The sequence below is a fragment of the Strigops habroptila genome, chromosome 20, assembly GCF_004027225.2.
Source record: "Strigops habroptila isolate Jane chromosome 20, bStrHab1.2.pri, whole genome shotgun sequence".
In the NCBI taxonomy this organism is placed as follows: domain Eukaryota; kingdom Metazoa; phylum Chordata; class Aves; order Psittaciformes; family Psittacidae; genus Strigops; species Strigops habroptila.
Window position 1 is genome coordinate 1,709,325 of NC_044296.2, and position 17,375 is coordinate 1,726,699.

Sequence of the window (17,375 nt, forward strand, 5' to 3'; positions counted from 1 at the left end):
AAGGGCCGCAGTTAGAGGAGACAGGATGAGAAGACCAGAGAGGTCCTTTCTCACACCTACTCACCCGGGAAGGTTTAATTTCTTGCTATTAAATGAGCAGCTCCTTTCCTTCATGCTCCACAAAGCCTAGAAATTAACTTGTAAATGAGGAGATGCTCTCAACAGCTGCTTTAAAACCTCGGTTTATGGGAAAAGTAGGAAAAACACTGACTGGAGAGAAATGCCAGGGCATGGACACACATAACTCACACTGTGCACAGCTCTGCACACCGAGGAGTGGAAGAAGGAGGAGTGTTGTCAGTCACCTCAACTCAGGATTGGATTAAAGAAGTGAAAAGTCCTCAGCCTAACACCCAAAGGACCCAAGTATTTCATTCGTGCCCAGAAGCCCACAGAGCACCAGCTACTCCTGGGAATGACACGGCTCTTGAATTGCAATTTATAACACAGCAATACTTGGAGGCTTTGGACAAACTGAGTCTCCTCATGGCAGCCTCTGCACAAAGGAGGCTGCAGGAGCAGGAATCACCTGGCTTTGCACTTAGACAAATCACATCCACTAATCCTTTTCCCCAGGGCATGTGCCTCAGCCTGGACACGAAGAGAACGTGCTCCAGTGAGGAGGAGCGGGCTTTGCCCTGGCTCTTCCTCTGGTGCCTGTGCTGGGATGGTTTACAACTGTTTTATGTGGTGCCAACTCAGTGGTGATGTTGGTTTGAGTCACACGGACTCTGGCTCAGACGGAGCCTTCAATCCCTTCCTTCCCATCCGTTCCTTGATGGGTTTTCCAATTGCAGGTGGCAAGAACCAATAGCCAAAAAGCACTTTTGCTCTGGCACAGCTCACTGCACCCTCCCCGACGCCCTCACACCACCTCAGCTCTCCTTCCACATCAAATACCACTTCCAAACCTTTTCCAAAGCAGAAAACCTTTGTCTGCCGTTCACTTCAGAGCAACATACTCCCAAACACTGAGCTCCTGCTGGAGATGAGCCTCTGGCCCCGAGGGACAGACAGACAGACAGACACAGGGCCCTGCCAATGCGCAGCAGCGCTGTGGCTCTTCACAGGGCTTGGGTTTGTCAGCACCTGGCTCCAGCTCAACCAGATAACCAAGGGAGTGTGACAATAGCGCAGCGCCTCATATGAGGAGAAATCACTGCTCATTTCCAGTTAAGGGCCAATTTCCGACTGCAAGGCAGAAAGGCAGCCAAAGGTCTTTGAAAGTCACTTAGCCCTGCCTGACCCCAGATCATAGGTTAGGGTTGGAAAGGACCTTAAAATCATCTAGTTCCAACACCCCGAGCCTGCCCCTGCTGTTCCTCAGGGCTTCAGGCCAAGAGGTGGGTCAGATCCCCCCCCCAGCTGCTACCAACAATTCCCAGGTTCCAGTGTTTAAAACCATTGGGACACGTTCCCTTCACCTTCTTCCCACATCAGCCTCGTTTGGCACCCAAGGAGACAGTCTCTGCTTCAGAGCCATAGGTGCAGGAGCACCAAGGCACTGAAGGGAAGGCGAGCAGCAATGGGGAGCATGGGCACCATATGTGGTTTGGATGCTTCTAATACCAACCAGGGGGCCCCAAAGGTGATGAGAAAGGGCTGCTTGTGTGGCTGTGCTGCAGGAACACCCTCCTGCCAGCACCGGGCATCCACTGGTGTGTGACACCCAGCAGTGCTTCACTCTTGGTATTTCTGTGGCTATTTTGGGGTTTCCCAGAAACCAAGGCTTTTCAGAGCCTGCAGCAGGCACCCAGACTTATCTCAGAATTAAGTGAGCTCCGGAAATAGGACTCTGCTTCACACTTGTGAAAGTAGGAAAACACTTGGGGAATTACGGTCCTCTTTGGCCAAAGCAAGTGCCTTGGGCATCCTGCAGCAACCTGCCTGGCTGCCTCAACAGCCTTGAGCTCCTGACCCTTACTGTCCCCCCCCCAGCCTTCTGCTTCTTCCTCTGGGCTCATGATCCCAAGAACAAGCACTACAAGAGTTCAGCAGCCTCTGGACTGTCACCAGGTCACACAGAGCTCAGTGGCAGGAGGGAGAGCAGAGCTTTGCTCCCAACAAGCCCTCAGAGCTCAGCTCACACGAGGAGCTGCAAGAACTAGTTTCTATTCATAACAAGTGAGAGGAGACATCATCATCCTTGACTTTCAGTCTGGAAGATGAAAGGCATTTGTGATAATCTGCATGCTGAGAGGAGAAGCATGTTCTTCCTCTCTCAAGGACAGGCAGGCCTGGGAGGTAGTGTGCTACAGACAAGAAAGAGCTAAAGCAAAGGCTGCAGCTGCAAGGCAAACCCAGCAGGGTTCAGCCAGGGATTTTTCTGGTCTTTTCATGATGAAAAGCTTTGTTACACGGATCCATTTCGATATTTAACTGAGGGCGTTTGAGTCAAGGGCTTCACCCTCAGGGACGTGGCAGCAGCATCTCAAGGTCTCAGATCCCACCCGGCCTCATGGGTGAATAAACCCAGGCTCCTGCACTGGGTTTATTCACCTGCAAATACTGCATGTTAGGGTCCCAAAGACAGGAAAGTGTATGGCTGGAATAGCCATGAGAGCACTGAAACACAGCCCAAGACACCCAGCAAGCACCAAACCTTCAGCCCCCAGTGAAGGCTCCAGCCCCACCACTGCTCCCCCTGCTTGGGGCACCAGCCTGCAATGGGGAAGAGGAAATCAGCCTCCAAGTCACAAACTTCCAGTGTCCCATTTGTTTTATGTAATTATATTATCTAAGGAGCACTCAAACCAGTAACGTGTTAGATCCACCCCTGAAGAGCTGAGGGCACAACCCCAGCAGGTCAGCCCGGCTTGCCCACAGAACGTGGTGCAATTGTTTAATCCGAGGCCATGCTGATAACTACAACCTGTGCCACAAACCACACCTTGACTAATTACTCTACTAGTTTATACAGAGCAAACAGGAGCAGCTCCCTGTCTCCTCAAGGGAAAGAATCATTCCCTAAACCATCACAAAATAACAGTGAGCAAGAGGACGCCTCCTCTCAGCGGGATGAAGGCTCTGCCAGACCCACCGATACTCTGGTTACTGCTGACCCCAGCCAAAAGGTGCTGAGTCCAACACAGACAGAAGCAGCTGAAAAAGAAGATGACAGAGGTAGGGGTAGGAGAGATGGTCCCAGAAACCACGAGGAGTGAAGAGGTTGGAGGTGCAGCAGGCGCTGGGAAGGGGCAATGAGCTGAGCGGAGATGCTGCAGAGCCAGACCTGGAGAAGCTGCTCAGTGACCACCCGTCCCAGCTGCAGGAGCTGGAGCCAGTTACTTTGCCCCTGGTTAAGGCTGAATAATAAGCATTTTTAAAGTTTCTCACTGGGAATAAGAGGGGTTCACAGCAATAGCACTTATTGTACGTTTCAGTGGACGCTGAATTTCTGCAGCAGATGGAAGTTATCCCACAGGACAGGATCTTTATTTCAAACGCCACCATGCATCCGCTCGACCTAACTCTTATTTCTGGAATGAGGCTGATTGATTTGGGGGGGTGTTTCAGATTTTGGTTGGGGTTCTTTTCCTGGGAGCTGCTCTAAGGTCTCCCCTTCAGGAGCCTTCTCTTCTCCAGGCTGCCCCAGCCCAGCTCCCTCAGCCTGGCTCCAGAGCAGAGCTGCTCCAGCCCTCGCAGCATCTCTGTACCTGCTCCACATCTGTGCTGTGGGCTCTGGAGCTGGACGTGGTGCTCCGGGGGGTCCCAGCAGAGCAGAGCGCATCACCAGTCAATGCCACCACAACACACGGTATTTCTATCGCTATCCCAAACCAGAAAAGTTTTCAAACCCAAGAATTAACACTCTAGAAAAGATCAGAGAAAAATAAGGGTAAACCAAGCCAGACAGTTCATGTGGTTCTCCCAGACAGTGGCAACAGCTCAGAGCCTTCAGTCAAAACAAAGTCTTTGTTAAAAATAATGAAAGAACAGGTGAGGTCTAAATACAGAAGGAGTGTGCACCCTGGAAGTATTTCTGGCCATGGAGCCATCAGTCCAAATGGTTTATTTGCTCACAATCCAGACACCGAGGAACCAACTCCTCCTGCACAGCAGCTACTGACTACTCCAGTACCCAGCACACAGCTGATAGGGGCTTAAAGCTATATATATACACGCACATATATAAAACTATATATACACACATAAATGTATATAAAACTATATATACACATACACATACGCAGGCACACACAGATATACATCCATGAACAGCCTGATACATCCATGAACAAACTACACTGCCAGACAAGAGAGATTTGGTGTCTCAAAAATCCCAGCTTAAACGAGTGATGTTTCAGGCAAGACAGAATCAAGAATTTCCAGCTGTGAGCAGCTGATCCCTAAAGAAAACCTTTTAGGTGCCAAACCCCAAAGTCCTTCTAAACATGGGGCAGTAACTTGCAGCCCTGAGGGCTCGGTGCTCAGCCTGGCAAATGCTCCCTCGCTGCTCTGAACCCAGCATCTGGTTTGAAACTCCTCAAAGCTGTTACAGCTCCATAAACACGTGGGTCGCTTCTCCCCACAGCTCCTTCTCCTCCGAGTCTCACAGTGAGTGACCAAGTTCCACCCGACAGGAACAGGCTCTGCGGAAGGCACCTTTCAGCAAAGCACAGATCTCACCTTCAGCACCAAAATCTGCTGCTTTGTCACCCCCAAACCTCTACTGCCACCATGAGAATCCCGGGGGAGCAGCCGGAGCCGCTTCCCTCAGGAGCAAATCCCACAAGGAATGCCAAGGAGGAGAATAAAGAGAAAAATCTGGTATTACCTTGTAGAGAGATGGGAACTTCAGCCAGAATTGCATCTGGGACATTTTAAAGCAGCATTCAGTGTGCTGGCAGCAGAGCAGGACGTGGAGGGAGCAGCAAGGTGAGACTTTGCAGTAGAGAATGGAGCAAGGTCTTCACTCATGACCGCGGCAGCAGCCAGGAAAGGAGCTCCTCAAGGGTTTGTATGAGTTCCCATGCAGAAGAAAGGAGTGTGAATGGAGAAGAGGAGAGCCATGGAGCGGCCCCTGCGCCCGGGAGATTTGCATGAAGTGGTTAGTCACGAAGGAGAGTGCTCGTACTTCCTCTAAGCACGGGGCTGACTTTCAGGAAATGATGCCTGCTTGGTAAGTCAGGGAAATTACTGGCAATGCGAGGAGAATTACTGTATGTGGTGTAATGCAACCACAGAGACACTGTAAACAAAGCTCAGCTCCACAGCGGCAGGATCCAGGCAGGAACCCGGCTCCCCATGGAACACCCTGACCCCCTTCCCGTGCCCCGGCCCAGCCGGGTCCTGCCCCCGAGCCTGGAGTAAGGAATCAAGAACATGTAGAGTGTTCACAAGGTGGGTTCTTCCCCCACACCCCCCACCATGTGCTGCTTTTGTCTCCAGTATCTGCCGCACCCCAAATACTGCAATTAGGAAAAGGAGTAGCTATTTTCTTCCTTCTTTTCTAGACCATTGTTAATCCTCAGTATCCAGGAACGTTGCCCTCTTTCCCAAGGCTTTCCCTTTTAACAGGTTTAGTAACGGAAGTAACATTTCTGCTTAGGGAGAGGAAAAAGGCACAAAAAAGGCACATCTGAAAGGGATCTGGTCATCATAAGCTTAAGGAAAATCTGCTCCACCACAGCCTGGGCTGAAGGAGAAGCGACTCTGCCAGAGCACCCACCGTGCTGCAGAGCCACCCGAGAGCTCCTGCTTGCTTTGGGTGCATGAGGCTCCTGTTTGTGTCTCCCTGGCACCACTGCTGGGCTCTGGATGAGGGGTTCATCCCCCCCAGATCCCAGGGGCTTGGCTGCTCCAGCTGGGACCGGAGCTGGACCCTGCACTGCTCCATGTCTGGAAGCACAGCTTTGGCAATGCTCCCTGTGCTACCGGAGCAGGGCAGGGAGAGGGACCCAGCCTGGCCAGCAAACCAGCAGAGCATGAGCCCAGCAGATGCTGGGGGACCCGGAGAGGAGCTCTGGCTGTGGATCAATCCGCTCCTGCTCCGAGTCCTTCCACACAACCATGGCCCAGCTTCAAGGGAAAGGCAGCTCGGCGCTGAGCTGCCATTGCTGATGCAAGTGCTCCCAGGGCCTCATGCCGAGAACTGCTGGAAAATCCCACGTTCCAAGGCACTTCTCATAAACCAAAGCATTGGAGCGACAGCAGAGCCCCTACCAGGCCTGCAGGAGAGAGATGCTTCCTCCCGGGAATGCTGCGAGCAGCCGCTACATGAGTGCTGCTGCAGAAAGCGCAGTGGAAACGAAGCACTTGGTGTCTGCGGGCAGCTGGTTTGGGGTTTTTGGGGTGGTGAAAGGCACTGACTGGGGTTTCAGTGCTGCCTTGATCTGAATTTGATTGCATTTCATTAGCTGGTAGTGCCCTGGAGCTTGGGATCGGTGCTTTAATGATACACGTGAACCTCAGAGGCCAAATACATTCCTGAAACGCCTTAGTTAGTGATTTTCTGGCTTTGCTGTGTGCCCTGGATCAAACCACCAGCTCTTCCCTGGGACTAACCAAGGGCTACTTATGCAACCTTTAAAGAAGCAGGTGAGTTATTTCCTCTTCTGCTAGTGCACAAAGGGGGCAAAAAGGCAGCAGGACAGGACTGCCAAGAGGAAGCAAGACATACGACGTCTTTACAGATAACCAGGGCTGCTACACTGATTTTGCAAGACCACAGTAGCATCACCACAGAAGATAACACACTGAGAAACCACCACCTGGAATCTGAACACCCTGTCCCAGCATTCCTGCTCCCCACAACCACTCCACGAACACACGTGCTGACAGACAGGGATGCAGAATTATTCCAGCATTCGCTTTAATCTGACTTACTGTCAAAACCAGGGAAGTACAAGGAGTTAGGGAACTGTTGGGGAACGTCCACAGCATCCTCTGCCACCTCCCTGCAGGACACTTCCTGACCACACTGACAGCACGTGCTGAACTTCCAGGAAGAATCAGATCCCAGAGGTGTGCCTTGGAAAAGTCAGTCAAAGAGCAGCTAAAGGGTGGACAAGCGTTGAATATCTGATCACTGCAGCTTGTCCTGACAGGGCTGGGTTTTCCCAGAGGGATGAAAGATGGGAGAACGTGTCTTGGACAAGCCGTGCCCTGCTCCTCCTGCTCCATGACACGGTTGGTGTCACCCAGCGGGGTGCAGGGCTTGGCTCTGCTCACCAAGGGGCTCTCACAAGCTGAGGCTCAGTAAACCCTTGCAGTGACCCTGAACGCAGCACGGGGCAGCGAGATGCTGCAGCTCCTGGAGTAACAAATCCATGAGGCAGGGAAAGAAGAACGCCTGGAGGCAGCATTCCCATGGGACGCAGCAGTTCCCATGGTGCTGCTGCGGGAGGACCACTGGTGGTTTAGGTGCACTATGGACCAGGACCAGTGAGCACCAGCAGAACTGGTGATGGGGAAACTCACCCGATCAGATGGACTCAGGCGGATTCTGCTTTGAATGAAAGCATCTATTTTAAAGCATCTCCCAGCGGCCTGCTCTTAAATCCTATTACCAGCATTTTTCAGAGCACTCTGTGTTTCAGAGCAGCACTTTTCCCGCTTTTGTCAGCTTGATGAAGGCAGGAAGCAGGGAATGATGCTTGCCAAGAGGTCCAGAAGCCACTCCCCATCGTTGCCCGGCCCTTCCCTCCTGCCTGGAGGTGGGCATCACTGTTCAAAGTCTGCAATGGGGAGACACTGGAGCCCTCCAGGCCCTTGTAACCCATCCCCAGAGCCACGGGCACCCCAGGGGCACACACAAGCTCATGGGTGTCAACATCAACACAATGTGAGCACAATGTGAGCACAGTGGCTGCAGCCAGGGCTTCGTCTTAACAACCCAAGGCCTCGTGTGAGCGTTGGGCATCTCACCCAAGTCAAGTGTAATTAAATCAGCCCAAATCCCAGCCCTGGAGTGCAAGCCCAAAGAGCACGTAAAGCAACTTGAACTGAAAACACTTCAAAGGCACCAGAGCCAGTTAACTGTCTCCAAATTGATTTTAATTCCTCTATTCCCTGCGGACGTAACTCCAGGACAGCAATAGGAAGTTCCAGGACGTTTCTTATTCCAGGAAACTCTTCATTTCAGACAGAACCAAGTCTTTCATAGAATTTAATAACTGCTGCATTGATTTCTCTTAAATCACCCCAGCTCTGTGCACTGAAGCACTCCGAGAAATTAATACTTTTTTAAAGAGAAGGTTAATTTCCTCCCCCCTTTAACAAGAAACATGAATAGGAGATTGCAGGGGGCTGGGAGGGAGAAGAGGGCTGGTTTATGATCAACAGGAGTGGTCAAGAGCCCCCCACAAGCAGATCAAACAAGGCTGTAACTGCATCTTTATAGCATTACTGCAAATTACCCACAAGCAGCCAATTCCTCCCTCTCCTACAAGTGAAATCAGTCGGGATTGACCTTCCTCCAGCCCAAGCACCACTCGGGTTTCAAGAGGGGTACCCCAGTTTCCTGCCCAAGTGTTCATACATAGAGCTGCTTCCCTGGGCAGGAAAGGGGGGAGCTTGTGCCGAGCCCCCACAGCCAAGTCTGCACCTTCCACACTCAGCAGGAGCCCACTGCAGAAAGGTCGGGTTTATGTTCCAGTGTGACCTGGGCAAGTGGAGTCAGCAGAGGAGGCTTCAGGCATCCAGAAAAGCCCAGTTCTGGAGCCACCGGGAGCAAGCAGAGTTAGGCAAAGGCAAACACAGACTATCAGAAACAGGCGGGCTGGGTTTTGGTAACAAAAGGCTCAAAGGAAACAGGCAGTCCTGTGCTTTAAGTAATTCTAAACAGGGCAGAACAGTGAAGTTGAAAGAAAACCCCGTGGTGGCCAAGAGCAGCAAGGACTGATGTGACAGGGATGCTTTTCCAGAACAGGCCCCTCTGCTGTCACGATAAGGCCCTTGGGACAGACACACAACACACCCGCAGAGGCCAAAGTGTTTAGTGTCTGGTTGTGGCAATGAACAGCTCTCACCATCAGCGACACAGGACAGCACCAACACTGATAGGACAAAAAGCCCTTTGCAGCAGGATCACTGAACTGGTTCCAGCACTGAGACTGGAGGAATGAGCAACAGAAGGCAATGGAAACCCAAACCTGCTCCTCCTCAGGACTGATTGCTACAGACACGTGTGCAGTCAGGAGACTTCTTCCATAAGGAGATGGCACCACAGGATGGGGGTGAGACTTTGCCTGAAGACTACAGTTCCCAAGAAACACTCTCAGACCCCAACATGGCCTCATGTAGCTGTTTTCTAAACCTCAGTTTAAGCCACTTGTTTATATAAAAGAATGCCAATAGCCCAGCAAGGCTGAATCACCCCGGAGCAAACCAGAAACAAAAGTACTGTGGAGGAAACAAGTTCTTAAGTTCACGTTAGGCTGCTCTGAGCATGCAACCGAAGCACCTTGTCCAACACGCAGCGATGCTGCTGCGATACAATCGTCCTTCACCAGACTCGAGCAGCCACGGGGAATGATTCAACTGGAAAGTAATTCCCACTCATGGCATCCTCAGGCCAGCAAAGGCTTTACACCAAGCTGAGGGTCCAGCTGAGGACCTCGGAGATGAAACAGAGAGAAGACGGGGGAGCAATGCCAGTGCTGGAGGAAACGTGGCAGCCTTCCCACCCTCCAAGCCCCAGCGTGCACCAACAATCCTCTTAGCACCAGCAGCAAAGTGTTCACTACACAAATACCTCAGAATCATTAGTCATTTGCTCTTCAGACCTTTAAAATCCTTCTTCAGTAATCCTCAAAAGCTCTGAAGGACACAGACTGCCTGGAGGCCAGGCTGGAGTCCTGCTGCAGGGAGGCTCTGAGGATGCGGAGCTCAGGGCTCGCTGTCAGATCACACACAGGATCACGAAGCATCACTCTAGATCAGAGGTGACACCTCCAGCACCTTCCTCTGCACCCCCCAGAGAGCAGGCAGAACCCAGCACGGGCAGGCTGTGCTGATCCACAAAGGGCTGCAAGATCCCTGCACTGGCCAACTATCCCAGATGGGATTTTGGGATCTGAGCAAAGGGAATAATCTGTGTTGGTGTACGAAGGCAGCACAAGTTCTCACATAAGCACCCGATGTACCTCGCCTGCCCAGTGACCACAGGTTTAATCAAGAATCTCTTCCCAAACCATGCTGCAAACTCCTCCTGTTCTCTCTTTGGTGTCACTCCTCCGTTTGGTATGGTCATAACAGCACAAAGTCTGACAGGACCTGCCACTCCTTCCACCGCACCAGGCGAGGGCAAAAAGACAGGTACTTTCCTACACTGTCACCGGGAAAGATGTCACCACCCAAGTGTGCCCACAGCTTCCAAGTGGCACGTTTCAGCTTTCCAGGCAGATTGTTAATATTTAACAGTCTGGCATGTGGGACAGCAAGAAATCAGTAAAGCGGAAAAAAATGCTGAAGCAAGGGATGGAAGAGCTCCAGGAGAGTGGCACAAGAATGATTTCTTCTTCTGGAAACTACGGGAGGCCAGTTATGCCTGGTTTTCCTCAGAGCCCTCCTGCTCTTTTGTCGCCCAGCTCACACAAAGAATCTCCCAAAATCTGCTTTTCCAAGCTGGCTGAGATCAAGTCCCACGATGCAGCAGGGGAAGGAAGCTGATGGACCACTCAGATACTCTCTAAACTGGAGAGACATCAATTTGATGGACGGACCACTCTGTAGATAAAGAATTGGCTGGCTGGCTGCATGCAAAGAGTTGTGGTCAATGGCTCAGTGTCCAGTTGGAGACCAGTAACGAGTGGTGTCCCTCAGGGAACAGTGTTGGGAACGATCCTGGTCAACATCTTTGTGGGTGACATGGACAGTGGGATTGAGCGCACCAACAGACAGCTTCTGAATCGCTGTTGTCAGAGCACCTGCCCCAGCTGCACACAACTCCTATCAGGTGCTGGATTTAAGATCATAGAATCACAGACTGGTTTGGGTTGGAAAGGACCTTAAGATCATCTAGTTCCAACCCCCTGCCATGGGCAGGGATGCCTCACACCAGACCATGTCACCCAAGGCTCTGTCCAACCTGGCCTTGAACACTGCCAGGGATGGAGCATTCACCACTTCGCTGGGCAACCTGATCCAGTGCCTCCCCACCCTCACAGTAAAGAACTTCTTCCTTATATCCAACCTGATCTTCGCCTGTTTCTGTTTAAACCCATCACCCCTTGTCCTATCCTTTCCTCTTAATGAGGCAATACTGAAACCCAAACCCATCACCACAAAGCACCGTCCTCCCCCAGAGCCATCAGCTCTGCACTTACCTGAGGAAAGTCACCATTTTTTGGTAAGAAGTCCGTGGGGTCCACAGATGCATAGTTTGTATCCAAGAATTGGGGTCTGCTGATGGAATTCATATAAAAATCATGATGGGAATTAAAATATTGCCTGGAAAAAAATGGGAAAAGCAGTTATTTCCTGGCAGTCTTGAGTATTTCTCAGGTTGCTTCAGGCTCCATCATCACTGGTGAAGCTGCAGCTATGGGATGACCCATAATAATTGAACAGGTAAGAATGGTCTGTAGGACTAAGTATCTCAGTCCCGACAACAAAGCAGAATGAAGCCTCTGAGCTGCCCCAGCACCAACAATCTCACTACATGAGGACAAGCATCGAGTGTCACAGAAACATCACACCCCAACACCAGTTTGGGCCATAAAAGCAAAAGAGAGGAAACCCCCCCGATACCCTGATGGAGGTTTGCTGCTCTCAGAGCTCAGGCTGGAGACAGATGGAAGTGGAGGGGTTATGGACACGCAGCCCCAGACAGTACCACAGCCCAGACAGCACCACAAAGCCAGATCTCTGCAAACTGAGGAGTAAATAAAGCAAAGGTCTTCCCAGTGCTCCCTGCAGGGCCGGGCACATGCCCCAGCACCGGCTGCCTCCCAGCAGAGAGGGGCAGAGCTGCAGAAGAGCAGACGATTCCCTTCCTCATCCCAGCAGCAACCTCTGGCCCGTGGGCCCGTTGTCTGGTTTTGCTCTCACAATCACCAGCCCTTTCCCTTCCTGCAGGAGCATGGAATGTGCTTTGTAATCTTTCCCGTAAGGGCCGTGCCCTCGCGGCGCTTGGGCAATCGCCACCCAACACGCCTGCAGGCTGGAGCCACTGACACGCTTCCCTCGTGGGAATGCCAGGGCACGGACCCCACAGCACGGAGCTTCCATGGCACCGAGGGGAGCGAGAACCAGGATTTAAGAGGAAACACTGCTGGAGCAGAGCTGGGGACGGCCGCGCTGCCATGGAGCAGGTGAAGTGCTGTGTGTGGCTGGTAGCTCATGGACGCACCACAGTTAACATGGATTTATGTGCAAACACTGTTCTTTCGCTCCATCAAATATATTTTTCCTGCTCTTTTTTCATCATTACAAATAATACCCTCAGATACAGAACAGATCCCTCCTCCCTTGCCCTTTCTCCCTCCTCCCTTTTCCTTTTCCCCTCCTTTTCAGTGCTGCCACAGTTTCACCCATTGCAGCATCCTGAGCCTGGCACAGGCAGGGCTGGATTTAACAGCTCCGACAGCCCAGCACTGACCCACGGCTCCTCCTCATCTATTCAGCCAAATTAAAACCCATGCTGAAATTAACGTATTTACACCCGGGGAAGGTTTGTTGCACATGCTGTGGTCCCACCATGTCTCTGCAGGAGGATGGAGCTCACCCAGCGCTGATGAACTAACCAGGGAAGGGGAAAACTATTTTTACCGGAAGAGCAAACGCTGCCTCTGATTCCAGCAGCACCTCGTGGCCTGGCCAAGAGCCAGCTGAGGTAACGGGAAGGGGACCAAGCACAGCCTCCCTGGCTGTGGAACGACCAGCTCTGGTCTGTTATTTTGCTTCCCTTCATCTTGGGGTTGGAATCGGTGGAGTTGGGATGCGCTTTCTCCTTGCGGTCTGAAGAAAGAGCCAATAACAACTCAGTGCACTGCTTTGAGATCCTCCTAGGAAAGCACACGTTTGCCAAAGTCCTTTTAGCGCCTTTGGTGCTGTGCTTTACCTTTCTTTGAATAAGAACTTAAAGATGATGAATTAAACTGCAAAACTCACACTAGAGCGTGTCTTTTCTTTGTAAAGAAATTGGTCATTCCCTTCAGTTTTCCTGAAACTCAAGATTTTCAACAGCAGGACCTGGAGGAACACACTGCGGACAGGCTCTTATAGGGATCCACATCTTGGAGGTGAGCAATGCAACACACGTCCCTCCAAGTGCTAGGTCTCCATCCTGTGGCGGTGTGCTGCCCCACACGCTTCAGACTAGCTGCTCATCCCCACACGCAACGCTTCCGGGGCCACGCTGCAACTGCACCGGAGACCTCCTGGGAGCATTTTGGCCAGGCTTTATGCTCTGTTATAGCTCTGATTGTCTCCTTTCAGAGCCACAAACACCACATCTCAGGCCAGATGAACTCCTGATCAGAGGCAGTTCACAGGCTTCTCCCCTACCAATAGACCAAGTTGTGGTTCTTAAAGCCTACTTTCCTATTGTAGCAAGCAGTACTCCATACCTACGTGGAGAAGTGAAAAAGGACATAAAAAGGGCAAGAAAAGAGGGTTGTGTGTTTTGGAAACTGAGGTTTTGAGAACTACCTTTTGGCAGATGTGTGACACCAGCTCCACCAGCACAACTGGACTGACCCTGAAGCAAGGAGGAAGCCCAGCTCTTCAGGGATAACTGCCTTCCCTGCAGGGGACCCAAACCTTGTCTGTTCCCCCAGCAAGGTTTAGTACACTTGACATTTTCCAGGTTAAATCTGAAGCAGAGGTGAGCTTTGGTATCTTTTAAACATATTCACTAGCATGGAAGTTAACCACTGGATAGAAACAGGAAAAACCTGCTTCAGGACAAAGCTGTTGCTATGAGAATAAGCCATGTCCAAACACAGCCATTTACAAATGAGATTTCTCTGCAAGGATTTAAGAGAAACTTGCACTAATCCCAATGCCATCTGCTCTTTTCTGGTTTACACACTGCACTGTAATTACAGCTCCCTTTAAAACCCTATTTTTCACTGTTTCCATCGCTTTCAGGATTCCTACCTGTAATGCCCTAACCCTAAATCCACCTAAAGAAGATTCAGCTGCTGTTTTCAAATATAAAAGGACAGACTTCTTTTGTTCTGTGAAATAGAGATGGAAAATTTCACCTGAAAGGTGATTTTTACCATTACCAGGATATGAAAAACAGGAAGCCAGAGGTGCAGCCCTGGCTAAATCATTCTCTAGCAAACAATTATTACAATAAGCCTCATTTCCAAGTGTAACTATAGCAAAGTCAACAAGTTGACATTTGTGTGGAGCACGGGCATGTCTTTGCAGGATCAAGGCTATCGCGTTTCTAGCAGCACTAAGGAGGAGCAAAGTGAGGGGCAAAACCAGAACAAATGGTCAAAGCAAAAACCCAACACAATAGACAAACACAATCCAATCCTGTGGTTCAATACAGCAAACCAGAAATTGTGTTAGAGCTCTCCCGAGGATTTGCCAAGTGTAATTTACAGGAATCACGCTCAAAAAGTACAACCTCTTCCAATCAGAGGCAGCTCGGAGCGGAGATGCTGAACTTAGCTGAGAACTCCTCTCCAGTTCTCACTCTGGGGAGCAACTGGCAAGGCAGAGCTGCACTCAGCACCTATGGGACAGCTTCTGGGTGATCTCATGTCAGGAACTGCCCTGTTCCATCTGCCCCATCCTCGTCAGCTCGCGCTGCAGACAGAAGAGCAGGCACAAGCAGAACCAACAGAAACAAACCACATCCCATCCCTCTGAGTGGAGAAGCCAGCAGGAACATGGACGGTCACGAGGATGGGTCTTTGCTTTTCCACAGAGATGCTAAAATCCCTTTAGGAAGGAAGTTAAACTAAATCCTCAAGCACCTGGAAGCCAGTTATTAGCTCGGGATATCGAGTTCTGTCTCTTTCATTTTTCCTCCCTCCCACCTCTGACCTAAATAAAAGCACATCCTGTATATCTGTGCCACTCCCTGTATTCACTGAAAGAGCAGAGCAGCCATGGATCCCAACAACCAACACCTTCTAGTCCCAACAGAGTTCCAACCCAAGTCACTGAATGGTGGCACAAGGACGCTTCATGTTGTCCCAAACGTCTCCCGTCACATCCTGCCTTCTGAGCCAGGATGGAGGTTCATTATAAAGGGGGAGAAGAAAGAACGATGCTTATTGTTACACAAAGATCTCTCAAAAATGCTTTTTTGGGCACATAATCTAGAACAGCTTTTGCACTGAATCTAGAACACACGTGGCTGGTGTCCTTCCCACCAGATACGGCCACTGTGGTGAGGCAGAGGTTATGAAACCCATCACAACTGCACTTTGCAGCACTGCACTGTGTACTAGGCGGAAGTCAGGCCCAACTTCTCACATGGCCAATAGTTATCACCTCACACCTTGTGAGATGAGGTTATCAGTGAAGAACATCAGTTACAACCAGAGGAAGAAGTCACGGCTCTCATGACTGCTGCATTGTGTGGTTGGGCTTGTGTGTGTGTTTTTGATGTAGTATTTGGTCAGCTTCCACTCACCTACATAGCAAAAGATCTCAGCTTCACTTCAGCCCTAAGCCTGTCCCCTGGTACCAGAAACACCTTCTTCCTGTCTGCACCATCTCTATACAGCTCGAGATGGATCTGCTCAGCTGGATTGTGCTAACGGGGTGTTTTTAAGACCTCCATCAGTGTCACAAACTCAGGCTAAGCCAAGGCTGTTCTTCCCTTAGAGCAGCCTCCAAGTTTACCAGAAATCAAAGGGTTTATCTTTTTGTTTTGTTAAAAAAAAAAAAAAAAAAAAAAAAAAAGCTGTTTGCTGCTTTTTCCAAGATGTAGCAGTTTATGAAATGCCACAAGATCAGGGGGTGATGCAATTATTTCCCCATCAGTCAGTGAAATAGAGTAAACAAGGAAAGCAGTAAAGAAACAGTTGAATCACGGGGTGTGCAAGAGCAGAGCGATACAAAGAGCAGCACTCACTGGTTTTCACTGGGGAAGGATGAGGCTGGGAAGGAGGCAGGGTAGCAGCTACTCAACGACTCGGCGGCCAGCATGGAGGTCTGCAAGGAGAAACCAGAAGAGTCAGGGCAGCAGAGGTGTGGCACGATACCTGCGCCCAGAGCCGGGGCCAGGCTCCTCGCTTCTCTCCCTCGGTGCTTTCCAGAAGCAGGGGGGGCTCTTTCTTTCTCACAGTAGAGAAATCAAGTGCTGCACCCCAAGCTTTCACCTTCTGAACCTCCTTTCTATGCTGGCCCCAGAAGGGCAGCAGTGCCCCAGAAGGGCAGCAGTGCCCTCCCCAGCCCCTCCACCTCAGTCTCTGCAGAATGAGACCAACCCATTAACTGGAAATTGGCACAGAAACACCCAAACATCCTCTTTGTGTCTTCCCACCTCCCTAAGCAGCCTCCAACGTTACCGGGAAGCTTTTAGCTCTGCACATACCAATACAATCACGGAATGAACCCAGTATCTTATTACTCAGCTACTGATATGTTTTTATCTGTCCTTTCTTGTGTCCAAAGCAGTGCTACCTCATGCTTGAAGCAACATGATGAAACAGGCCTCTCGTTTTAACCTCTATGTTCCTATACGACAAACTCAAGAGTTATAAACAGAAAACTGCAGGAACACGTAAGCTATTTTGGGACAGAGGTTTGCTTCTTGCCCTGTTGAGCACAAATGCACCAGGGACAAATCTTGTTTTAGCAGCTGGATCAGGACAAATACAGCCCTATTCATCTCTGCCACCCTCCAGAAAGGCACAGCTGGAGCCAGCAATAGATTTAGCAAGTCGCAGAGAGGAGCTGGGGTAGAAACATAGTTTGTAATTCTGCCTAACTCTTCAGGCCCTTCCCAAGGAGCCTGGCACCTACCAGCTTTTAGAGAGGCATTGTTTTAATCACAGCCTCGTCTTTCTCCTCCCTCTTGGAAGGCAGCAGACAGCCATCACCTCAGCCCTCCAGCATGCCCAGTCGATACCCCATGCCCCTGGAGAGCTGCCCAGACAGGCTCCCACAGCGCAGCCAGGATCATAGAATGGTTTGGGTTGGAAAGGACCTTAAGATCACCCAGTTCCAACCCCTCTGCCATGGGCAGGGACACCTCACCCTAGACCATGTTGCCCAAGGCTTCGTCCAGCCTGGCCTTGAACACTGCCAGGGATGGAGCATTCACCACTTCTCTGGGCACCCTGTGCCAGCGCCTCAGCACCCTCACAGTAAAGAACCTCTTTCTTACATCTAACCTGAACTTCCCCTGTTTCAGTTTGAACCCATCACCCCTTGTCCTATCACTCCAGTCCCTGATGAAGGTCCCTCTCCAGCACTCTTGTAGCCCCCTTCAGACACTGGAAGCTGCTCTGAGG

The 17,375-nt window shown here is 50.8% G+C and overlaps 1 protein-coding gene across 4 annotated transcripts in view; it reads right to left on the minus strand.

The window, feature by feature from the left end:
• Positions 1–17,375, minus strand: part of SBNO2 (strawberry notch homolog 2) — a 49,141-nt gene that overhangs the window by 22,636 nt on the left and 9,130 nt on the right. For 3 of the 4 annotated variants that reach the window (XR_003994712.1, XM_030509114.1, XM_030509113.1), the window contains exons 3-4: positions 15,992–16,071; positions 11,271–11,394 (exon numbers count right to left, since the gene is read on the minus strand). Coding sequence is in view for 3 of the 4 variants with exons in the window: in XM_030509114.1 (XP_030364974.1) it covers positions 11,271–11,394; positions 15,992–16,071 (204 nt within the window). In the remaining variant the exon portion in view is untranslated. Of the gene's footprint in view, positions 1–4,777; positions 5,376–11,270; positions 11,395–15,991; positions 16,072–17,375 lie in introns of those variants that run through there. The other variant, XM_030509115.1, reaches the window with a different exon arrangement.